This window comes from Perca flavescens, chromosome 4, assembly GCF_004354835.1.
Source record: "Perca flavescens isolate YP-PL-M2 chromosome 4, PFLA_1.0, whole genome shotgun sequence".
NCBI lineage: Eukaryota > Metazoa > Chordata > Actinopteri > Perciformes > Percidae > Perca > Perca flavescens.
In genome coordinates this window covers 39041966-39067649 of record NC_041334.1, presented here as the reverse complement: position 1 = coordinate 39067649, position 25684 = coordinate 39041966, and the positions used below count along the sequence as shown (strand labels likewise).

Sequence of the window (25684 nt, the reverse complement as noted above, 5' to 3'; positions counted from 1 at the left end):
TCAAAACCAACGCTGATTGGTCGGTCGTTTAGCGAATGGCTCCAAATTTTCTCCATCTCAAGATGCCAGACTGATCTGCGAGCGGAAAACTGGAGCTCGCCAGATCAGGACAGTCTCACCAGGCTATCACACCACCACCTAGCCGCCTGGTGTGCATACTACACCCAGGCCCCGTTTACACGAAGGGAAGACGAAGATATTTTCCTGCGGTTTGGCCTCTCGTTTACACGAAAACCCTGTTTTTAATCACAGAAAACGATTATTTCTAAAAACTCCGGCCAAAGTGGAGATTTTTTAAACCTTTGTTTGCACGTAAACTGAGACAAACGGAGGTTTAGGCAGCCGAGAGAGAGAGAGAAAGAGGAAGTGATTGGTTGCTGTTGTTGCTATTGTCTGGATTCTGATTGGCTAACGTGGGCTTGAGCTTCTCGTTACACCGCCACCTACAGGTCTGGCGTGCTCTTGACTGCATTGACGGCATATATATACACGGGTACATGTAAACAAACACTTTTCTGAAAACCGAGAGCTTGAAATATCCGTTTATGAAAATAGCCGGCCACGTGTAAACGTAGCACCAATCTCACACTTTTGTGTCACCATATGCACGCAGATTTTACCCCTCAAAACACTTAAACGTCTAAACGTGGAGTAAAAAGTCAGAACACAACACCACTTCTGCGTTTTCTCTTCAGACCGTTTCGGTCTAAACGGAGCACCAAAGCCTCTGATGTCTCTGCTCCATCTGCTGCTCTGCATGACGGAAACAACAGCACTGTTTTTACAGTCAAGGCTAGAAGCTTCAAACATGATTTTATCTGCCATAATCGCACTGCGTTTATATTACTCCACAGAGAACATGCTGCATGACTTGTGTATCTCCACAATGTCAACTTCTTAATGAAAATCTTTCATTGTGTTTAGCTCAATTTTGAAGTACAACAATGCTAGGGTGTTGGCCCAACTAATCGTAAAACAGGAGTCTCTTCACTTCCTCGGTTTGACATTTTTACAGCAAATGTGAAACATATGGAGTAAAAGCTATTAGTGTGTTATTGCTGGCACACAAACACTTAGCACTTCATCCAGTTGAATATACATTTCAAAGTGAGCGGCAGACATGGAACTAACCCGTCTCCTCTGTATTTGATGTTGTACAGCAAATATGTGATAAATCTGAGCGAGAGTACTAAAGGCAGACCTTAAGGACTTAAACACCAATAGCTCCACATGCTAGTAGTCGTTTTTTTTTTTTTTTTTTTTATTACAATAAATCTTTTATTTAACTGTCTGAAGTGTTTCTGTAGTAGATATGAATGTGTGTGTGAGAGGACCCCAAGAGATCTGGCCCAGTGGAGGGTTTTTCTCCCACAGTAACAAAGCAAATGATTTATTGAGTTCTGAAACTGTTACAACTTAGAGTTACACTGCTTGATGTTTGAGATTCTCGACGGATTCTTTTCCAACTAACCCAAGAATTAAAATGACAAGCAGCAATTACAAAAAAAAAAAATTTATTAGTATCTCCCTCTTTACAATACAACAATCAGAAAAAAAAAAGAACTTTGTGATGTGTTTATGGACACAAAACAAGATATGGTGGCGATTAGGTTTCTTTTCATTTCTAAATCTGCAGACCTTCATTTCTAGACTAGATCTGAAGATTTTAGGCAGTGTTTCCAACAACAAATACCAAAGTGTTAATCCTCTAATTATGCTTGGCATTAGGGAGTTATGATGTGTGTACTGGGCCTGACTGTCAACAGCTACTCCTGGTCCTTTCATTTAATTAATTTTCACTGGTGGAGTGGGTCAACACCAGGGCAGGTTTTTGAGTTTGATGGGGAGTCTTCTCAGCGAGTGCGCACACATCTCAGACACAGGAAGCCGAGGCCGGGGAGCAGACAAACATCGGTGTCAGATTCAGATCTTATTTCTTGCCGGATTTCTTGATGCCACTGGAGCCTGGAAGAAAAAAAAAAAAAAAAAAAAAAGGAAACTTTTAAAATTCTGGATGAACTTTTTGTCTTTAGTTTGTACAGAGTTCTTTATGCGTTTGTCAGTACCTCCAGAAAAACGCGATTATATAATTCAACGTATAATCAGCCAAAGTCTGCATATTTATGCACTTTCGTAGCATAAATTGCCGATTTCCGCGCAAAATATGCGGGGCTTGCATGATTTCATAATTTCCGCATTTTCGTTTCAAAAAAGTCCCATTATATATCTTAGCAGAAAGTTGAAAAATGTTGCGTTTACTTCACACAATACTTGCATAAATATCCTGCATATTCCATCACATTTTTTAAGAATTTTTGCCCCGCAACAATCACAAAAAACAAATCTGCATTTTTCTGGAAGGACTTATTTGTATTTAAAAGGCAGACTTTAAAACAAAAGAAGAGGCTGTTTCGATTTCATATGAACTATTACATTTGAGAGGTTGACTTGGTCACAAAACCCTTTTAAGTAAAAGTAGAAAAACCACAGTATAGTCTCATTATGCTACCGTGGAAGTGTGGCGCTAAATAATAATTTATTTTTACTTTACCCTCGGCCCCGAAGGCTAGCGTTAGCCAGTCCTTCCAGAAAAACGCTAAGTTTTTCTTGTGATTGTTGCGGGCAAACATCCTTCATTATGCGGCATGTTTTGTTAAAAAATGCGATGCAATATGAGGGATATTTATGCAATTTTATGCGATGAAATTGCGGGAACGGTTGCAGTTTGATGAAAAAGAGAAAAAAAAAGGGATTCCCAACACGCTGCTTTCTGCTAAGATATATTATGTGACTTTTTTGCAACGAAAATGCGGCAATTATGATGAACTCATGCAAGCCCTGCATATTTTGTGCAGAAATCGGCAATTTATGTGGCGAAAGCGCAGCGTATTTGAAAAAAATGCTCCCCCCGCATCAATATGCAGACTTTGGCTGATTATGCATTGAATTATGTGATCGCATAATAGCGTTTTTCAGGAGGGACTGATAATAAGCTAATCAGCGGTTCCTGCTAGCTTGTTTCAAGCTAGAGACACATTCAATTAGCATGAAAACATCCCAGAGAACGGTTGACTCGGTACACATGCGTTATTAACCCCTATAGGTTCATTTTGCACTGGAATTGTCCTTTAAAGAGTACCAAAAGCACTAATTATGCCGAATGGCCGGTTTCAGAATAGTGTATGTTATATTATTGGACTATAATTATTAATGCGTTAATATCTACATTAACTTAATGTTGCAGCTGCTAAAGACGGGGCTAATTTGAATAAATGTAATAATTATTTTGTATTAATAATCTTAATCTGAAAAGTAATGCTGTCAAATACATGTAGCGGAGTATAACCTTAATATATTAGTACATATGGCATCAGAGTATTGTATTAAGATAGACTTAACCCTCGTCTTGTCTTCCCACCCTCTAGGCAACGTTTTTATTTCTTGGTCCAAACCAAAAATAACGACGTTTTTTTTCCTTCATTTGTTACTTTTTTTCTCCCTTTTTCCGATGTTTTTGTCACTCAAAATGCTATCAAATTTAATAAAACAACCAAATTCAATGAAAGCAGTGAACTGATTATTTATTTTACTTGTAAAGAGCGTTGTATGGAACCATCCATGTTATATTTTTGGACATTTTGGTTGAAAGAAATCCAAATTTCTGATATAGAAACTTTTAGAAAATGGGTCAAATTTGACCCTAGGCTAACAGGAGGGCTAAAAACAGTCCCATAAATGTCTTCTACACCTTCTCTGGTCTTACCTAGAGGTCCTTTTCCTGAAGCTTTGGCCTTCAACGCCTCCAGGGCCTTCTGTTCTTCCTTTTGTTTCTGCTTGAAGGCGACATCATCCTGCACACACAGTTTACAATCCGTTGACTAAACTATTACCATGATGGCTCTTATGGCTTACTTATTCCTCTTCAGTTTGGGCTGCAACCAACATTTATTAAAGCTATATTGTGTAAGAATTTCTCCCATCTAGCGGTAAAATTGTATATGACAACCAACTGAATATTACTTTCTAGCCCCTCCTCCTACGGTGGCTGAACCCAAAATGATCTTAGTATCTCCATCGTTTCCACGCAGCTGTTGTGGAGGTATGTCCCTCTTTTGTTAATGTATTATAAAGATGGAGGTATGTCTCTCTTTGGTTAATGTATTATAAAGATGGAGGTATGTCTCTCTTTGGTTAATGTATTATAAAGATGGAGGTATGTCTCTCTTTGGTTAATGTATTATAAAGATGGAGGTATGTCTCTCTTTGGTTAATGTATTATAAAGATGGAGGTATGTCTCTCTTAGGTATGTCTCTCTTTGGTTAATGTATTATAAAGATGGAGGTATGTCTCTCTTTGGCTAATGTATTATAAAGATGGGGGTATGTCTCTCTGTAGCCTCCAACTAGGGCTGGGCAATATATCGATATATAGATATCGTGATATGAGACTAGATATAGTCTTAGATTTTGGATATCGTAATATCGTGATATGACGTAAGTGTCTTTTCCTGGTTTTAATGGCTGTATTACAGTAAAGTGAACTTTTCTGAACTTACCAGACTGTTGTAGCTGTTCCATTATTCACCTTTACCCACTTAGACATTATATCCACATTACTGATGATTATTTATCTAAAATCTAAGTGTGAAGATATTTTGTTAAAGCACCAATTGTCAACCCTAGAATATCGCTGCAATATCGTATCGAGGTATATGGTCAAGAATATCATGATATCCGATTTTCTCCATATCGCCCAGCCCTACCTCCAACATGCGTTTCTCGAAGTTGGAGCCATGGCTTGAGGAGGAGATGTCAGCGCTCAGGACATTTGATGTTAAAAGTTGCACTTTTGATAAGGTTTTGCCTTTTTTTATTAGGCCTACGTGTGTTGTTGGAAAAAAAAAACTGTGTCTAACCTGATACCTGCTCGCCTGACTCTACCTTTTTGGTTTTCCATTACGAAAAAAAGTCCCTGTTATCTGCTAACAGGGACTTTTTACAGTACCATCTCCGTCGAAGTTGCAAGCGAGCTGAGGCGATACCAAAAGGTGATGTGAAAACCTGCAGACTGCTGATTGGTCGGAGAGAAAAGTCACTAATCACCGAGTCATCAGCGGCAGACGAGAGTGCGGAGTGTCCTGAACAAAATCTTTAAATAATTTAGCCAGAGACTGTGAGATATACTCTCTGCACTATTTACTGGATTTTTTATTTTTGGTTATAGCAACCTGCAAAACTGGTTGATGAGCGGCTCCAGCGAGAGCTGGATGGGGCAACACGGAATGAGAAACTCTACCAACAGGTCTCTAGAGATGGTATCGGCTCTGATACTGCCCAAAACGCTGGTATCGGTATGGGGAAGTACTGGAGTTTATGCACCGATCCGATACCAAGTAATAAAGCCCTAAAGACAATCTACGTTAAAGTAGTTTATTTATGTTATTTTTCCGTTATAACTGACTGTCAAACTGGAGAATAAAAGAAAGTTCTGGGGCATTCATTGTATGTGTTTTTTCATGTTTTACAAAGAGTTTAACCCGAGCCAGACCGACAACAGAGATAGAAATCATATCACATCCATACAGGGATAGAAGTATACAGCTGTTATATATCATATCACATCCATACAGAGATAGTAGTATACGGTTGTTAAAACATTATAAAATATATGACACACTGGTATCGGATCGGTACTTGGTATGGGCCGATACGCAAGTTCAGGTATCAGAATCGGTATCGGGAAGCAAAAAACGGTATCGGGCCATCTCTAGTTTGAACTGCTGTCCTCACACGGCTACACCCGACCTGGGCTGGCACATGTTGTTAAAAAGCGTGTGCATGCACGAGCACTAGGGTCACGCGCAAAGGGTCCCGGTTTTAGATGCGGGACATCTGGTCACCCTATTATTAAATTAGTCGAATAAATTCATCATTACGGTCTGAGAGGAAACTTACGTCATCCATGTCCTTCGACTGTTTCTTGGGCGCCTTCAGTGGTTTCTTCTTGCCTCCTGTGGAAAATGAAATAAAATGTTATTTAAGCTCACTGGCCTGTTAAAATAGCGGTGTTAAATAGTGCACACAGAGGCCTACTCTACGACAGTGTTCACATGTTAGAGTTAACGTTACGTTGGTGTGTTAAGTTCGTGCACCTGCTGCGTAAAGAGAGGGAATCAAGATTTCGTTTAGCTTAATTGTACGTTAGCTTTAATTATAAGTTCATACGACGACCGCCGTGATCTTTAGTACATGATCTAGAAACGTTGTGTTTCTTCTATATATATTTCCTGACAACAAAAAAACCATTTATGCGGCAGATATGTCATGCAGTTTGGGGAAAGAAGCGAGCGTTAACAGGCTCAAGCTGCCTTTAGCAGCCGTTAGCTTGTTAGCTTGCTAGCTAACGTTAATCCACCCATTAAGAGTAAAAAAAACGCTACGCTGAGTTTTGTCAAGTTGTCAAAATAAATATGTTATGATGACAGATAAAACGACATCTCACCTTCCCTGCCAGACATGTTTAAAATTCGTCACGTTGGTTTTGAATGTAAGAAAAAACGGTATTTTTTGCTGCGAATGCAGCTCTGTCTTATCCGCGCAGTCAGGACCCCAGCAGCGAACTCTGAACCGGAAATAGAATTACCTTTACGTGCCTGACCGAAACGACCATATTGGTTTTTATTCATTTGACAATCAAGATGCTAAACTAGTCAGCCAAAAGAAACTGCGTCCGTGTGACAATAATGTTGTGACAACATTGAGGAAAACAGGTATGTAATTTTTTATTTTGATATGTGAGTGAAATTATCTTAGGCTTTTTATACGGCCAAAAAGTCAGTTTACCGGCAACTGTTAGCGACGTGGAGCTAAAAGCTAGTTTGGCTACTTGGGAATGAAACAGGGAAATGAACAGAACAGTTGGCTAACCTTGGGAGGAAAATTGTTATAACTTTAAGTTATACTAATGACATTAGGCCCTGTGAACTTTATCCTACTTCAGGTTGTCTGGTAGGTCATTTTATCAGTCAGAATTCCAAGTATTATATGTTATAAAATGCCATTTTTATTCAATATTAAATAAACACACAAATAAATAAACATGGTAATGAAATGCACCCTAAAAGAATGTGTTAACACTAGCACACAGGTTGGGGTGGTGGTGGGGTAGAGGAGGTGGAGTGTGTTCATGATTGTGTGTGATGTCTGTAAGCTACTGGGACCTTGAATTTCCCCCTGGGGATCAGTATCTGTCTGTCTGTCTGTCTGTCTGCCTGTCTACCTACCTGTCTGTCTACCTACCTACCTGCCTACCTACCTACCTGCCTGCCTGTCTACCTGTCTACCTACCTACCTGTCTACCTACCTGTCTACCTGTGCGGGCATAGAGTGCTCTGTAGCGCCTGCCAGATGACAGGAGGGTGAAGAGGCAGTGTGGTTATTTCATATAGACTGTTTATTTATTGATCTCCTAGAAAACATACTATATTGTGATGACCCAGTGGTGTAGTCTACGTGACATGCAGTTATATGCAGTGTATACCCATTAAGAAAGCTCCAGGATTTCCATATACCCTCTTAAAAATGCCCAATGACACAACATACCATTATATTTTTGATATATTTTGAATTGTCATCTGTGTTCTTCTTCACATAGGCTAAATAAAGGTATTTCCACCGTAAATTGGTGCATAAAAGTGTGTCAGAATACAGGAAATGAAGTCCCCCAAACACACAAATGCAGATTCTGGCCAATATACAGTACAGCAATGGTTCTCAAACTTTTTTCAATGATGTACCCCCCATTTGTTAGCCAAGTACCCACTGACAAGTGCAAAGCATTTTGGTACATTACAGCTCTGCACCATTAGTGTCACAAACACACTTAAATGTTGCTTCAAATGTTAATAATCCATAACTAAATTAAGTGTATGAATTATGAATGACTGATATATTTGAGATTAACATTTCAAAAAGGAATCTCATGTACCCCCTACAGTACTCCAAAGTACCCCTAGGGGTACACGGACCCCCATTTGAGAAACATTGCAGTACAGTATACCCACTACGATACAATACAAATTAGACTACACCACTGTGATGACCTATATCAGGATAGACGAATTTGGCCATATCGCCCAGCTTTACTCTGTTGCCAGTTTATTAGGTGCATTTTAGGAAAAATGCAGAAACTTATTACACTTATTTTGCATCTAATTGTAATGAATGTGTCATTGCATTGCAGTAGATGGGGCCTACATTTTCCAATAATATAATTTAATTAAATTTGAACCCTGAAAGCTGAGATTGTACCAGATGTAATAGAAGCTGGACTCTAGTTCAGTAGTCCCAATCCTTTGACCCAACAGCACATCTCTCGCTGATTGTTTAACGGAGATACCCTGAACCTGTGCAACGTTCCCGCTTGATAGTTTATCAGTCATCCATCCAATTGAAATGTTGAAACTGTTTTTCTCACAGGTGCGTGTTCAAACGTTGGCTCTGTAGCTGCAGTGAAATCGAAGCTGTGACGACAGTTTTTCAAGCTGCACTTCTGAACGCTGCCCTTCTCAATGAGGTACTTCTGCACAATAATAGGAAAGACCTGGGGTGTCATTTACCACTGTTGTGTTCGCACGCAGCAGTTGGCGGGAGAACTTTCGCACCTGTACGGAAACTCTGACCCATGCGTATTGGGCTTTTGCTCACTTTACACTACACTAAATCAGCTATATACAGTCTCTCTACCACTCAGCTCCCCTGTATCAAACACTAACTAATGCATCTGCAGAAAATGGAGAAAGTGTCTATCGGAGTTTCCCAAAGCCCAATATGGCGTTCTCAAATGTCTTGTCTTGTCCACAACTCAAATATATTCAGTTTACTGTCACAAAGGAGAGAAGAAACTAGAAAATATTCAAATTTAACAAGCTGGAATCCAGACTGATGTCATGAAGTGGCGTATATATGACACGCCAATTCGTATGCCATTATTGCCGTGTTATCACGACGCATACTCTCTTTTTAACGTGTTTATCAACGCTGTTTGGCCTCCATTGACTTACATTACCTTGCGATTGCGTGCAAATTGTTGGGGTGGAGAATGGGTCAAACACAGGACTTTCACCCAGTGTAAATTAAATTATTATTATTATTTTTCTTTAAGATTCAGAGCTATGAACTGAACTTTACTTTTTCGTATCTTTTTGTATTTACAAATGTTGCTTCATTGTTTTATTCTATGTTACATTATTTAAATTCTACGTTTGTTTAACTATATTCATGGTACTTTGCACATTTGATTATGTAAATTTAAGGCATACTGTTTCTGCCTTCCCTGTTCTACCTGTAAAGCACTTTGGGTCAACTCTTGTTCGTTTAAATGTGCTATTACAAATAATATGAATTGACTTTCACCCAGGAGACCGGGGAATCGGGTCTAATCGGGTGTGACTTTGTGTCCCGCGTGTGAAGTTTCCTTTCCACGTTTGTTCTTTTCCTAATCCCAACCGTAGCCTCGCCACGTGGCGTGTATGTCCACGCTGAGACGTTGCAGACTGCCGTCCGCTGTATACTGCGTTAGACACACACGCAGATAGCTCAAAACGCGTACAGATAACACTTGGAAAGTGGCGTGTATGTTTAGGTGAAGTCGAGATGTTGTGGAATCAGAGAGTTTTTAACAAAAGTGACTCAAACCGATTCATCTATTGACAAAATAGCTGCCAATTAATTAAATAAATCTTTGCAGCTCTAGATCCTACACACTGTTTTATAAATGACACCAGTGTATTGTTTTTCGACTGGTTCTACATAAAACCACAATACTGCAGCTGATGATCAACAGTTTGTTTTACTGCGTCAGGTACAGAGGAGCTCAGATCTGTCTCCAGGCTCATGGCTGGTGCTGTCTGTCCCGCCTCTCCTGGTCTGGATCTCTGCCCGCCAGAATCACCCTGGTACGAACTTACAGCGCTCAGCATCAGCCCGGCTCCCCTCCGCCCATTAACCCCACACCTCCTGATGGAAAGGGCGGAGCCAAGGTGGTGAAGGAGCGTACCCTGGCTGCCTTACAGGTACAGAAAACCCCTTTACTGACATTTTAATTACTTTAGTCTAGAGCACGTGTGTCAAACTCAATGCCCGGGGGCCAAATCTGGCCCCTTGCAAATTTTGATCCAGCCCACATATCAATTTAGGTTCAGAGCAATTTTTGGCCCCCCTAGTTGTGCACCACACCAAAAAAAATCAGGAAACTGGTTTTCATACTGTAATTATGCGACACTGTCGTGCAGAATTTGACAAATTTGCCATCTTTGAGACCCAGAATTCACCACAGAAGCAGAGTTTTAAAAATTCAGGCTGTGAAACAGGTTGTGGTGACTCAGCTGCTTTTAAAAATGTAATGTTTGTTTTTCATAATGCCGGTTACACACTGGCTGCGTGGCGTGAGGGTGTCAGCAGAGTGGCGTGTCCGTTTTTATTTGGGCTCCCATGTTAACAGGTTAGAGCTTACACACTGCCTACGTGACGCGCACTTCTCAGGCCGCACTGAAAACACGTGCATGCTAGAAATAGGACCAACACCTATTTTTCACACGAAACGCCAGCGTGTTGGAAGGGTTTCCAGACAACGTAGAATAGGAAAAGATGTTTATATGTCATTTAGACGCAAATACATATTAATAAATGACATGTTGATGTTTGAAAGTCTCGAGGTTTTGACATAAATGGAGATATATACATGTAATACAAAAAAAAAAGTATTGCACCTGCCAATACAGAAGGAAATATTCTGGAGCCTATTCTGCCATCAATACTGCCGACCTTGTCTTTGCTGTAATCGGATCAGAATATATTTATGTTTATGGGAAACATCCGTGTGTCCAGACAAGGCTAGCAGCAGCAGCAGAAGCAGCAGCAGTGCCGCGTCAGACACCTTTCTGGTGGGTAAAGACGTAGAAAACACCACGGAGCTGACACGCCACGTTCACGCCACGCAGACAGTGTGTAACCGGCCTAACTTGCTAAATTCTACGATGGCTAAGAAACTTTTTTGCTGACTTTTTTTAGGTTTTTATGTCGACCAAACTGTATGGGAGAAAGCTATATGAGACATGCAATGATACAAAGTTCATTTACTTTTTTTGTTAAATAAAAGCATGTTAATAAACTCAACGTGTCTGGCCCTTATGGTGGTCATATGATGATTTCCAGTGTGGCCCCTTAGTGACGTTGAGTTTGACACCCCTGGTCTAGAGCAGGGGTCACCAACACGGGGAGTCCCCAAGGACCACATGACATGAGTGTAGCCCTCAGGCCTGTTCAAAAAATGAAAATTGAATATTGATAATATCTGTTTCCCACCTTGTTAAGTCATTGTTGATAATTATTGTGAGAAATCATTAACGTGATCATTAATCATTATTAATCATTAATAATCATATATAACTGAAGTCAAACTGAGCAAATTTGTTATTTCAGAAGAGTGTATCAAACCGGTAGCCCCTTCGTGTGACTCAATACCCATGAAGTAGCTCTCAGTTTCAAAAAGGTTTGTGACCCCTGGTCTAGAGTCTAACAACAAAAAATGCCACTGGAGGGAATTTGAAGGTAGGTCCGCCATGACATCTGAGTTTTATTTACACTTTATTTATGAATACGTTTAAAAACACCTACGAAAACTGACTGTGCCCACTGAAAAAGTAAAAAAAAAAAAAAAAAAAAACGATCAGACTAGACCAAAAATACCCAGACTATCACACTCACACAGCTACGGTTGAAAAACTGTGTGACGTCTCAGGTCCTAATTTCCTCTCACTTCTGCTCCCCTGTGATTCCCTCTTTCTAACCTCTGTGTTTAGCACACATACACACAGGTGCCCAGGGCCCAGTGTTTCAAATACGGACCGATACGGATTTGGAAATCCCATGTTTTGCTATCCAGGATCACCTAATCCAGCTTACTTTTATGCCCGTTTTTTAAAAGAACATTGGGTTGGATCACTGTGATCCAAATACCAAATTTCAGGATTACCACATCCTGTTTAGCAGAGCCTTAAATTGAGCCAACAGTGTAGCCTACTGGCTTAGCAAAGAACTACAGGTAGGCCACTAATAGCCAGTGTTTGTTTTAATTTTAAGAAACCGAAAAACTCAACTCACCTCTGAATAGTTCTACTTGTTAAACAGGACGGGCCCAATAACCTCTGAATAGTTCTACTAGTTGTTAAACTGGACGGGCCCAATAACCTCTGAATAGTTCTACTAGTTGTTAAACTGGACGGGCCCAATAACCTCTGAATAGTTCTACTAGTTGTTAAACTGGACGGGCCCAATAACCTCTGAATAGTTCTACTGAAACTAGTTCTGAATAGTTCTACTAGTTGTTAAACTGGACGGGTCCAATAACCTCTGAATAGTTCTACTGGTTGTTAAACTGGAACCTCTGAATAGTTCTACTAGTTGTTAAACTGGACGGGCCCAATAACCTCTGAATAGTTCTACTAGTTGTTAAACTGGACGGGCCCAATAACCTCTGAATAGTTCTACTAGTTGTTAAACTGGACGGGCCCAATAACCTCTGAATAGTTCTACTAGTTGTTAAATTGCATTGTCAGCAGGAGCCAACGTGCATTATGTCGGCAGGATCATTTAAAAGCCAACCACAACTAGAGAACACTTTTTTGCACACCTCTTTGGTCGGGCAGGTGCGTAGGATATGATCAAAGGTAACCGATCAAAAATTGTGGACTAATCGAGTCCAGCCGTTGAATGACGTCATCCATTCACAAAAAATGTGACACTCCCATCACAGACTTAAAAGGCACAAAGAAGTACCACTCAATACATTTGAAAACAATGGATGATCAGTACATTATCATAGCCCAATATTTTTCTACACTTAATCAAGGAGGACTTCAAAGTCTGTGATGGGAGTGCCACATTTTTTGTGAATGGATGACGTCATTCAACGGCTGGACTCGATTAGTCCTGATTGGTCAACCAAACTATTTTAGGCTATGGTTGAGGTGAATGTGTGAATTTACCTGATGAAGGTCTGGGACCGAAACGTTGTATTTTTCTAAATAAATTATTGCTTGCGTAATGGTCAGTGTGCGCAGGATTTTCTCTCAACAAAAGGCAACCGCAACAAAATTTTTTGGACAGCCCTATTTCGGATACCGTGGTGGCAGAAATCTTTCCATGGTGGGCCGCAACTACGAAATCAACAGAGAGGAAACACTGATCATCTGATACTACAAAACAACACACCAATAAATTAAAACACTGCCCTCTTTTTCCCCTTCTCTCCCTCCTCCAGCATGCAGGTGATACGGGGCTGCAGTGGGGTCAGAGGTTTGCTGATACGGCCAACGCCTGGGTCAACTACTGGTGGGGGAGGTACGAGGAGTTCGTCGGGCTCAACGAAGTCCGCGTGGCCCAGAGCAAGGTCCATGAGGTCAGCAGCCAGTAAGACGCAGGAAACCTTGGGCATCCAGGATGTTGTGTGTGTGCATGTTTATAGTCAGTGAAAAGTTCGCCATGGCTCATTGCAGCGCCGCGTTGTGGAGTTTAGATTCTCAGCCCGAGCCCGATATTTCCGGCCACTATCCTCGGTCAAGAATTTGTTTTTTTTTAAATCATTAAGCGTTGTCTGCCAGTGCATTGGCATGCAGACCGTGGCGAAGGACAGTATTAATTAAAGGTGGGAATCACCAGAGGCCTCACGATACGATATCATCACGATACTTATGTCACAATACAATATTATTGTGATATTAAACATATTGCAATATTCTGCGATATATCGCAATGTATTACCTTTTTCCCAACTTCAAATTTTTTCCCAATTTCAAATGATGTCCCCAAAGGAAAATTTTCTCAACATCTGTTTTATCTAAAAAGATTCATGTCTCTGTTTGTTCATCACACTTCAATTGTATTGCTGCAAAATGTGATTGTCAAGCAGACAGACTGACCAACACATATATCATGAAAGATCCATACTTGGCATCTATGTATTAATACAGTATTTCCACAAAAAATATCGCGATACTATGCAGTATCGATCTTTTCCCCCACCCCTAGTATTAATGAGGTGATCGAGACCAGAAAGTCTCCTATATGGTTCCAGGGCTTTGATTATGTTGCTGCCTTGATCTGTTACCCACACTATTCGGCTGAGGGAGCTTATAGGATCAATGGTTTATTTTTACGTTTCCTCATTCGGATCCAGAGGCGCAGCGGCAATCGGGAGAGTCAGGACATTTCCCGGTGGGCCGGTAGTGTTTCGAGGCTGTGAGGACCGGTCTGATAATAGTTATACATTGCAAGTTCTTAGCAACACCATCCGGCGGCCTGTTATTATATTTCACAAATATAGGGGGATCAGTGAGCAGCTTCTCCCCAAATGGCATAGACTTTGTTGTGGTTTCTGCGTTCATGCCTTGCATTCTGTTTTGGCTTCTGTATTTTGCCTTGTGTTTTGTGCCGTTTCTGTTGCTTCTTAGTAGCCTTCTGTATGTTTCCTGTTTTTGTTGTTATTCTCCCTTGTGTTTAGTGTTGTGTCGAGTTTCTGTGTTTCGTCAATTTCATGTTTCCCTGTTTATGTTCTGCTTCCTGTTTTATTTTGATAGTCTGGTCTTCTGTCTTGTCATGTCTAGCTTTGCTTTCTGTTCCCACCTTTGTTGATTGTCCTACCCCGCCCTGATGTGCTTCACCTGTTGTCTCACCTGTTTCTGATTTACCCATCACCTCATGTATTTAGCCTCTGTGTTCCCCTTGTCTTGTGTCAGATCGTTTTGTAGCCATGCCCTTGTGTTTCCTCCCTGTGCCTTGTGTTTGTGCCTGCGTCAGTTTGCTTCTGCCTATGTTTTTCCCGTCAGTTTTGTTTTTGTGAGTTTTACAGTCTGTGTACTGCCGCTTTTTGTTTTTATTAAACCCTCCACATCAACGTTTGCCTGCATGCCTGCTCTCTCTGCATTTGGGTCCTCACTCTCCCGCCACACACCACAACAGACTTGGTCGGCTTCTAACTTTTAACACCTCTTTTTTTTCCTCGTCACGTTTGGAAGTCTATCGGTAACGTTAACGGACAGTGTTGTGAGAGTCAAATAAACAAACAAAGTGGAAAGCCAAAAAAGAAAAGGGAAAGGTGGCGCTGAGAAGCAGAGGCAACGTCAGCCCCCGAATGTATGAATTAATGTATCATTGAGGTGAATAATTGTAATGTGCACATTTAAGGAGGTTACTTCCTCAACAGAAGACCCAAAAGAGGAGGGAGGAGTAAATGATGCCTAGGCTACATGTGTGCTGACTCAGATATAATTAGAAAAGTCAATCTACAGGAGAATAAATAGTCGAAAGACACAGGATGCCTGAGAGCCTTACTGGAATATATGACATTATGTTTTTATATTTTTAATTATCCCCTATGTTTACATAAAGATATTTCCAGCATAAATTGATTCAGGAAAAGGTAAAAATAGGTTCCACAAAAATTCACTTGAATGCCGGAAATTAAATGTCAATATATCGGTTTTATCGATATTGTGATATGAGACTAGATATTGTCTTAGATTTTGGATATCGTAATATCGTGATATGACATAAGTGTCTTTTCCTGGTTTTTAAAGGCTGCATTACAGTAAAGTGATGTCACTTTCTGAACATACCAGACTGTTCTAGCTGTTCTATTATTTGCCTTCACCCTCTAAGTCATGAAATCATTTCTGGTGATTATTTATAAAAAATCTCATTGTGTAAATAACATTTAGTTAAAGTGCCAATAGTCAACACTACAATATCGACATTGAGGTATTTAGTCAACAATATCGTGATATCTGATTTTCTCCACATCGCCCAGCCCTAGTTCAAACAACTCTGAATTGGTAGTTGATAACGTCAGTTATAACGGCCCACGTATTGAAACATTGTCTGGTTTGAATTGTTGGGCTCGGGCTCATAATTACAGTTAATGTGTTGGGCCGGGCTCGGACACAAGATGCACAGGCTTGGGTAGGGTAGGGACTGATTTTTTTGGGCCCGATCTAAGCTTTACTGCGTTGTTTATATAAACTCCCAACAAATCATGGGCGACCAATGATGGATACAGAGAAAGATCCTGAGTCTCAGACGTGTGTGTTTCTTCCAGGCTGAGGCTGCTTTCATGGTGGCCAGAGGGATGGTGCGTGAGGCTCATGTCAGCCTGGAGGCCCTGCAGGGAAGACCGAAGGAGGTCAGAGACCGGCTGGACAGAGTCTCCAGGGAGGAGGCCCATTACCTGGAGCTGGCCACGCTGGAGCACAAACTGTTGCAGGTTAGCTGAATCAGAAATGTAAATACAAAAAGGTCCAGGAATTTTGCACCGGGATACATGATAACCTATGTCAGATTGCAGGGAACCAGGTTCTAGCGCTGTGCTCGATTGAAGAAATTGTTAGTCAACTAACGCTCTTTCAATCGTATCGACTAATCGATTAGTTGATTTAATCGACAGATCTGTAAATCTGAGTTTCTCCGCAAAGAGTCGTGAAAAAGCACCACTTTAATTCTTGTGTTTACCAGAGATGTGCTCGTAGGTTTCTTGGAAATAAGTCATTCAGCATGAAAAAAACATCAAACATGACTAATGTACTAAAGAGATCTAAGGTGACTAAGACCAATACGACCGATAAGTCCACTAATCGACTAAGAGAGAGCAGCTCTAAAAATTACAAATGTTATTGATGCCGTTGCTCCCACTAAGGTCAAAGCTGTCTCTGGTAAGAAATGATCTCTCCACGGAGAAATGTCATACTGGTAAGAACAGAAAAAAAAGAGTGTCAAAAAGCTAATCTCCCCAGTTTTTCGTGTATTTCGGATGACTGATTGGATCAAATCTTAGAAATTGTTTTTTCAAAAGCAAAAGAGGGATTCTGAACTAAGAGCAGACCACGTAATGGAACCAAATAAAATCAGAAAGTGCTTTTTTTTTTATTAAGTGAATGATCACTAAATCTTTACTGATGATAGATACATGTCTTTCCTGAATGGATTTGCCATCTTCTTCAGAGACAAATTCAGAAAATTAGACAAACAGTCAGTGCCTCCATCTCAAGTACAGGATATGTGTTATCGCAGTGTCCCCAGTGATATACCGTTTTCTGATTACCATTGTTTGGATACTTCTGTGCACAGAGATAGTGCCGTTAAAGAAACCACAGGAATGATCAGAGAGAGCAGCATCAGTCACCACAACCTTGGAAATGTTCAGACCCTTAGAGATAATCAAGACCAGAGTGTGCCCCTTATTATGTGTGAGCTCCTTTACATGCTGAGTCAGTCCATATCTCTCAAAAACACAACAACTCGCTACGGCGTCAATTCACACACATTCGCAAGGTAATGTAAGTCAATGGAGGCCGATAAACGCACTAAAAAGTGAGTATGCATCTTGATAACACGCCAATAATGGACCTTTTTCACAGCAGACATGTTGACTTGTCATAGTAGGAGAAGCACAGCTGACATTGATAACCTTAACGATGGCTCAGTTCCATCAAGTGTCCCAGTAAGATATTTCAGTGAGTCAGCATGCACAATACCAGGACCTCTCCTAAGTGGAATGCAGCCATCATTAATGGTTTAATACCAGGGTCTCTCCTAAGTGGAATGCAGCCTTCAGTAATGGGTTTTGAATACACCTGTGCTTTTCCTACTATGACATGTCAACATGTCTTTCCGTGAAAAAGGTCTACAAGTGGAGAGAGCGATGGCGTGGGCCGCAAAGGGGTTGAGATTTCTCGTCTCTGCTCTGAGATCTCCCATGGTCAAATCTCTGCTCAGGTGGGGGCTGTGGTGGATCACTGCCGCGCTTTGTTGTGTCTTCCTCTTGTTTACATTCGTCTTGTCTGGTGTCCTTGGCCGAGGGAGCAGATATGTCGTGCAGAAAATAAAGTAGGTTAGAGGTGAAGCTTTACTCCTGGCTTGTTAAAGGTCCCATGGCATGACAATGTCACTTTATGAGGTTTTTTAACATTAATATGAGTCCCCCCAGCCTGCCCATGGCCCCCCAGTGGCTAGAAATGGTGATAGGTGTAAACCGAGCCCTGGGTATCCTGCTCTGCCTTTGAGGAAATGAAAGCTCAGATGGACCAATCAGGAATCTTCTCCTTATGAGGTCATAAGGAGCAAGGTTACCTCCCCTTTCTCTGCTTTGCCCACACAGAGAATTTGGCCCCCCCATGAGAGAAAGAGAGAGAGAGAGACATCGTGACTTTCAAACGGGCAAACAGGCAGTTGGTCAAGACCAACTGTGTTTATGTTGTGAGTTGTATATTTTGTATTTTGTAAAAAAAGAATATAATAATAATAATAAAAAGTTATTTTACATTATACTTATATATTGTGGAGGGTGCAGGGGAACCACTAATCATATGATTATAATGATATTGGTGATATTATGAGAACAATACTTATTAGTCACGCAGAGATAAGCTAGATGCCCAGCTGGCCTGATCATACCCAAGGTAGTGTTTTCTCTATGTTGATTTGACTGTGGCGGCCCCCTACGGCAACATTTCTGGCCCCCATGGTATCAGAAATAGGGCTGCATTGTTAGAGTGCATGTCGGAGAATAGCATGGACACACAAGGATAACTAGCCAGTTGAGATTGTATGTGTACATCCTTGACAACTTTAAGTCGTATAATATCTTATGTTGTCAGTTCATTTAAGCCTGGTCCTGTATTAGTCTATAGGTCCTGTATTAGTCTATATGTCCTGTATTAGTCTATATGTCCTGTATTAGTCTATATGTCCTGTATTAGTCTATAGGTCCTGTATTAGTCTATATGTCCTGTATTAGTCTATATGTCCTGTATCAGTCTATAGGTCTTGTATTAGTCTATAGGTCTTGTATTAGGCTATAGGTTCTGTATTAGTCTATAGGTCTTGTATCAGTCTATAGGTCCTGTATTAGTCTATATGTCCTGTATCAGTCTATAGGTCTTGTATTAGTCTATAGGTCCTGTATTAGTCTATAGGTCTTGTATTAGTCTATAGGTCCTGTATTAGTCTATAGGTCTTGTATTAGTCTATAGGTTCTGTATTAGTCTATAGGTCCTGTATTAGTCTATAGGTTCTGTATTAGGTCCTGTATCTATCTATAGGTCCTGTATTAGTCTATAGGTCCTGTATTAGTCTATAGGTCTTGTATTAGTCTATAGGTTCTGTATTAGTCTATAGGTCCTGTATTAGTCTATAGGTCCTGTATTAGTCTATAGGTCTTGTACCATTGGCCCGGAAAAACCTCTACAAGAAATCCTTCATCCCATCTGCAATAGCCATATTGAATAGCACAAAATGAACACTACAGTCAGCTGATACCTCAAATTCACCCCATGTCTTGTTTTATATGTATGTATGAATGTCTCTTTGTAACTGGAGCCTTGTCAAAGACAATTTTCTGGAACCCTGTGTTACAGACAATAAAGTATTATCTTATCTTATCTTATCTTATCAGTCTATAGGTCCTGTATTAGTCTATATGTCTTGTATCAGTCTATAGGTCCTGTATTAGTCTATAGGTCTTGTATCAGTCTATAGGTCCTGTATTAGTCTATATGTCTTGTATCAGTCTATAGGTCCTGTATTAGTCTATATGTCTTGTATCAGTCTATAGGTCCTGTATTAGTCTATAGGTCCTGTATTAGTCTATAGGTCCTGTATCAGTCTATAGGTCTTGTATCAGTCTATAGGTCCTGTATTAGTCTATAGGTCCTGTATTAGTCTATAGGTCTTGTATCAGTCTATAGGTCCTGTATTAGTCTATAGGTCCTGTATTAGTCTATAGGTCTTGTATTAGTCTATAGGTCCTGTATTAGTCTATAGGTCTTGTATTAGTCTATAGGTCCTGTATTAGTCTATAGGTCTTGTATTAGTCTATAGGTTCTGTATTAGTCTATAGGTCCTGTATTAGTCTATAGGTTCTGTATTAGTCTATAGGTCCTGTATTAGTCTATAGGTCCTGTATTAGTCTATAGGTCTTGTATTAGTCTATAGGTTCTGTATTAGTCTATAGGTCCTGTATTAGTCTATAGGTCCTGTATTAGTCTATAGGTCTTGTACCATTGGCCCGGAAAAACCTCTACAAGAAATCCTTCATCCCATCTGCAATAGCCATATTGAATAGCACAAAATGAACACTACAGTCAGCTGATACCTCAAATTCACCCCATGTCTTGTTTTATATGTATGTATGAATGTCTCTTTGTAACTGGAGCCTTGTCAAAGACAATTTTCTGGAACCCTGTGTTACAGACAATAAAGTATTATCTTATCTTATCTTATCTTATCAGTCTATAGGTCCTGTATTAGTCTATATGTCTTGTATCAGTCTATAGGTCCTGTATTAGTCTATAGGTCTTGTATCAGTCTATAGGTCCTGTATTAGTCTATAGGTCCTGTATTAGTCTATAGGTCTTGTATTAGTCTATAGGTCTTGTATCAGTCTATAGGTCCTGTATTAGTCTATAGGTCCTGTATTAGTCTATAGGTCTTGTATCAGTCTATAGGTCCTGTATTAGTCTATAGGTCCTGTATTAGTCTATAGGTCTTGTATTAGTCTATAGGTCTTGTATCAGTCTATAGGTCCTGTATTAGTCTATAGGTCCTGTATTAGTCTATAGGTCTTGTATCAGTCTATAGGTCCTGTATTAGTCTATAGGTCCTGTATTAGTCTATAGGTCCTGTATTAGTCTATAGGTCTTGTATCAGTCTATAGGTCCTGTATTAGTCTATAGGTCCTGTATTAGTCTATAGGTCTTGTATCAGTCTATAGGTCCTGTATTAGTCTATATGTCTTGTATCAGTCTATAGGTCCTGTATTAGTCTATATGTCTTGTATCAGTCTATAGGTCCTGTATTAGTCTATAGGTCCTGTATTAGTCTATAGGTCTTGTATCAGTCTATAGGTCTTGTATTAGTCTATAGGTCCTGTATTAGTCTATATGTCTTGTATCAGTCTATAGGTCCTGTATTAGTCTATAGGTCTTGTATCAGTCTATAGGTCCTGTATTAGTCTATATGTCTTGTATCAGTCTATAGGTCCTGTATTAGTCTATATGTCTTGTATCAGTCTATAGGTCCTGTATTAGTCTATAGGTCCTGTATTAGTCTATAGGTCCTGTATCAGTCTATAGGTCTTGTATCAGTCTATAGGTCCTGTATTAGTCTATAGGTCTTGTATCAGTCTATAGGTCCTGTATTAGTCTATATGTCTTGTATCAGTCTATAGGTCCTGTATTAGTCTATAGGTCTTGTATCAGTCTATAGGTCCTGTATTAGTCTATAGGTCTTGTATCAGTCTATAGGTCTTGTATTAGTCTATAGGTCCTAAATTAAGTTAACTGGTGATTTTAGTTGTTTTTATTCTTCACCTGCGAGCTAAATTGCACGTGGCTGTTGATTCTATATAATAGCGATTGCTCACGTTTGTATTTTAGGAGCATTATTTCCATGCTGAAGTAGTGACACTGTATTAAGATAATGTAATTAATAGTGGGTTTATTGTTATTTGCTACAGAATGCTTAGCCTATATGTCGAGATCAAAGTTGGCCTATATAGTAACTCAAAAAATACAGTTCAATCACAACTGAGAATATGCCTCATTGTGTGCGTGAATAGAGGTGAATAAATATATTAGTTTTGCAGCGAAAGTGTCAGTTACATTTCATGGGGGGGTACTGTGATGTGATCCTAAAGGATGTATATTGTTCATGTCATGTCTGTCGGTGTCTGATGTAAGGACTATTTGTTTGTATCACATGTCTGATGTCTTGTGATTGTGCCGCAAACCCAACTGCCCCACGGGGGACAATAAAGTTATCTACTACTACTTGTTTAATAATAATAATAATAATGTAATAACAGATCAGTTGAAGTTAATTCATGAATGAACCAGCCTCGTGCGCTCTCCTTACTGCAGGAGGAGCGCCGTCTCCGGACAGCGTACGAGAATGCGGAGGGATCGGAGAGGGAGAAGTTCGCCTTGTTTTCAGCCGGCGTCAGGGAGTCCCACGAGAAAGAGAGGACGAGAGCGGAGCGCACCAAGAACTGGTCCGTCATTGGCTCGGTGCTCGGAGCCCTCATCGGTGTCATGGGATCGACATACATCAACCGTGTCCGCCTGCAGGTGAGGGGAAGGGGGTGATGACTCGAAACCAGTGGTGTAGTCTAATGTATTGTATAGGGTAGGGCTGTCCTCGACTAAAGAAATCCTTAGTCGACTAACACTTACACGATTTTGTCGACTAATCGATTAGTTGATTTAATTGACATAGCTGTGCTCTTTGAGAGGTGGTTAAGACTAGAAAAGCACAATATAAATGTAGTTAATTAACCATCTGTAAAACTGAGTTTATCCACAATTAATCCTGCAAAAGCACCACTTTAAATCTTGTGTTTACCATAAATGTGCGCAGAAGTTTCTTGGAAATGAGTAATTAAGCATGAATAAGCATAAAAAATGACTAATCGACTAAAGAAATCTTAGTCGACTAAGACCAAAACGACCGATTAGTCGACTAATCGACTAAGAGGTGGCAGCCCTAGTAGTGGGTATACTGTACTATATTTAAATATTAATATATCATATATCATAGTAGTGGGTATGGGTGTCCTCCAGAGGAAAGTTTTGAGCATAAAAGTCTTCATTTCCTGTATTCGATACACTTTAATGCCCCAATTTACGGTGGAAATCCCTTTATTTAGCCTGTGTGAAGAAGAACACAGATGATAATTCAAAATATATCAAAAATATAATGGAAAGTATGTTGTTGCGTCACGTGTTATTGGTCATTTTTAAGAGGGTACATGGAAATCCTGGAGCTTTCTTAGTGGGTATACTGCGTATACCTGCGTATCACGTAGACTACACCACTGCTTGAAACGTATTGTTTTTGGGGTTAATCGTAACATTTTGAACTACAATGCTGACAGAAAATGTCTTGTTTGATGCACTCAGAGGCAGGGTCCAAAATTAGCACCAGCCCCATGCCAAATACCAGTAAAAATCTACGTTTGTTGATAAAATAAATGAGGTCAGTTGCTGTAGGCAGGTTGCTAAAATAGGCCACTTAAACAACGTTTATTGACCACGTTTTGTTTTGCATCTACTCTGCACACTGGTGGCGGTATGCAGCGTGTCAATCACTGCTCATGCACACGCATTCATTCTCCCTTGTGGGGGGAGGGGCTTAGGAGACAGTTTTGGGCGTTAGCAGGAAGGGGGGAGGGACTGAGAAGTTGTTGATGTTCAAATTTTTTGGCTAAGTCCTGGATCTTCACAATCCTACCTACGGCACCTTTAACCCATCCTTCAAGGGAGCAGTGGGCAGCCAATCACAGCGCCCGGGGACCAGCTCCAGATCTGAGCCAGTGCCTTGGGCACAACAAGGGACTGGCTGGAGAACCTAGTACATGTTTTTTGATTGTATTGCAATTCTTTGATTGACCCTCGCTGTCCACTGTCATTACGGTTACACTTACGCTTACTTTACCTAGCTCGTTACCCGGCTCCATTACCGGTGGTACTGGTCGGGGTCCACTGAGGAGCATTTTGCGCTAAATGCACAACCAAGAGTCTGCGTATGTCTGTGGCAGCACATTCCCGGGGGAGATGAACCTAAAAGGAAAAATGAAGAGCACAGTGGAAGAACTGAGACACACCGAGCCGATAATCGGCCGTGGGACAGTCTGGTGAGGTCGGTGACTCGAGTCTGTTCGGTGTGCACTGCCGGAAGTCGGACTCAAATGAGCCATCTCATGGTGGAGCGCTAACCTGGAAACGGGGAGCGGGATGAGGTGACTAGAGTCTCTCAAAATCTGACGAAAATCTTTTAAACTGACCTTTGTTGATCTGAAATGAAGACAGATTCAGCAACTGCAAACAGTAACATGTTTTCGGTGAACTATTTTAGTCCAATATGAGATTGTATTCTCAACGATCCGCCATGACAGTCTGGCTTTGAATTTCCGGAGAAACCAGACCCACGTGACGGGTTCGTCCAATCAGCTTGTCGGTGTGTCTGGCCCTTTAAAAGAAAATTTACTGTGCCCGGGTTAGCTCAGTCGGTAGAGCAGGCGCACGTATATGGAGGTGTATGCCTCGACGCAGAAGGTCCAGGCTTCTCTATAGTCTGGATCAACAGAAGTACATTTCCAGGATAATTTTATTTTGCGGGGTGCAAATTTTTCACCAAAACACGTTTCTTCCCGAGACTCTTTTGCAGAGCCACCATCGCTGCGCCCGGAGCTTGATTGATTTAAAGAAATGCCAACAACCCAGAGCAAGGCAAGGCAAGGCAGCTTTATTTGTATAGCACATTTCAGCAACAGTGCAGTGTAAGAAATTAAAGAACTTAGAGAAAATACACAAGATAAAAGTTACAGTGCAGTGTAAGAAATTAAACATTAAAGAGAAGTTATCGAGTGTCATACAGTGTCATCAATGCAACTTCAGTATAACAAATGAACAGTTCTTTAAAGAAAGGCAACATCAAAAAGAAAGGTCTTTAGACGTTTGTAGCCAGACCTATCTCCACAGCGCTGTGGAGATAGGTCTGGCTTTGCAAGACTAGCTTCTTTATGACCACAACGCCAACACAATGACATTTTAATCACATTGTATCTTATGCAGTTTAATGGCCGGTTGAAAAAGATTTTGTCTGGTAAGTTTTTGTACTGCCATTGGCAAATCAAAAAGTTAAAATTAAACTTTGCTCAGAGGCCAGGTTTGGTTTAAATCTATTGATATTTTGACATACATTTTTTTTTCCCCTTTGCATACATACTGAAATTAAGTTTTGTCTTGTTATTTAAATGTATTTTATTTGTATCAGCACGTCACCAGAACACCAGTGTGCATTGGTCTGTACCTCTCTCATCTCTAGGAGCTGAAGAGTCTGCTGCTGGAGGCCCAGAAAGGCCCAGAGAGCCTGCAGGAAGCCCTCAGAGTCCAGGCTGGAAACCATCGCTACCAGCAGGACGAGCTCCAAGCGCTCATCAACAGCCTCAGGGTGGCTCTGGATGACGCCTTCACACAGAGGGACCCTGTCCCTCAGGACAAGAGAGCTCCGACCCCAGTCTCCCCCACGGTGCTTCTTTCAGCCTTAAAAGACCTCCAGATCGGCAGCCAAAAGACTGAGTCCCTTCTAGAGTCCGTCCGGCCACAACTGGGACAACTGGGACAACTGGAGCAAGGACTCGGTAGAGTTGAGGGCGAACTGTCGGTGGTGAGGCGGCTGCTGGAGACCAGACCACAGGCCAAAACGCAGGCTGCTCAGCCGCAGTTAGCAAGCCCAGTGAGTCCAAAGAGAGCGGAGAGCGAGGACCAGTGGGAACCTGAGGTGGTGGTGAGGCGTCTGGAGGAGACCCAGAGGACACTGGGCGAACGAATTACGACAAACACTATTTATAACGCGGCGTTTACCTACACCGCCACTGCCATTACCATCTCTGCTGTCTACCTGCTGCTCAGAGGAACTGGTTAGACCTGATATCTGAATATGTTCACATACACTGTACCAACAGCAATCACTGGGAGTAATAATCTAAATGAATTATGTCAGAATACAACATTTACTTAGTTGGAAGTAACTCCGTTTCTCTAATAAACTGGTTGTAGGTGTCGAATTGGTATTA

The 25684-nt window shown here is 40.9% G+C and overlaps 2 protein-coding genes across 3 annotated transcripts in view; one reads left to right on the top strand and one right to left on the bottom strand.

Annotated features, from left to right (window-relative positions):
- Positions 1–1374: 1374 nt before the first annotated feature.
- On the bottom strand, positions 1375–6640 carry tma7 (translation machinery associated 7 homolog). The gene is made up of 4 exons (XM_028576731.1): positions 6503–6640; positions 5956–6011; positions 3764–3851; positions 1375–1965 (listed from the first exon to the last, which is right to left on the bottom strand). Exons 1-4 carry the CDS (start codon positions 6516–6518, stop codon positions 1931–1933), a joined length of 195 nt encoding a protein of 64 aa, XP_028432532.1. The 5' UTR covers positions 6519–6640; the 3' UTR covers positions 1375–1930.
- Positions 6504–25684, top strand: part of ccdc51 (coiled-coil domain containing 51) — a 19393-nt gene continuing 212 nt past the window's right edge. The window contains exons 1-7 of one of the 2 annotated variants that reach the window (XM_028576723.1): positions 6504–6770; positions 8479–8575; positions 9863–10073; positions 13322–13459; positions 16154–16318; positions 21969–22175; positions 24934–25684. The exon at positions 24934–25684 is cut by the window's right edge and continues 212 nt beyond it. In XM_028576723.1, the coding sequence (XP_028432524.1) occupies positions 8571–8575; positions 9863–10073; positions 13322–13459; positions 16154–16318; positions 21969–22175; positions 24934–25533 (1326 nt within the window). In that variant the 5' untranslated portion in view covers positions 6504–6770; positions 8479–8570 and the 3' untranslated portion in view covers positions 25534–25684. Of the gene's footprint in view, positions 6771–8478; positions 8576–9844; positions 10074–13321; positions 13460–16153; positions 16319–21968; positions 22176–24933 lie in introns of both variants that reach the window. The other variant, XM_028576722.1, reaches the window with a different exon arrangement.

Excerpts from the sequence above, each read along its gene's own strand:
- tma7 (XM_028576731.1), bottom strand. Across the intron at positions 3,852-5,955 it reads AGTCGAAGGACATGGATGAC|GATGATGTCGCCTTCAAGCA; the intron begins GTAAGTTTCCTC and ends CTGTGTGTGCAG. Across the intron at positions 1,966-3,763 it reads TTCAGGAAAAGGACCTCTAG|GCTCCAGTGGCATCAAGAAA; the intron begins GTAAGACCAGAG and ends TTTTTCTTCCAG.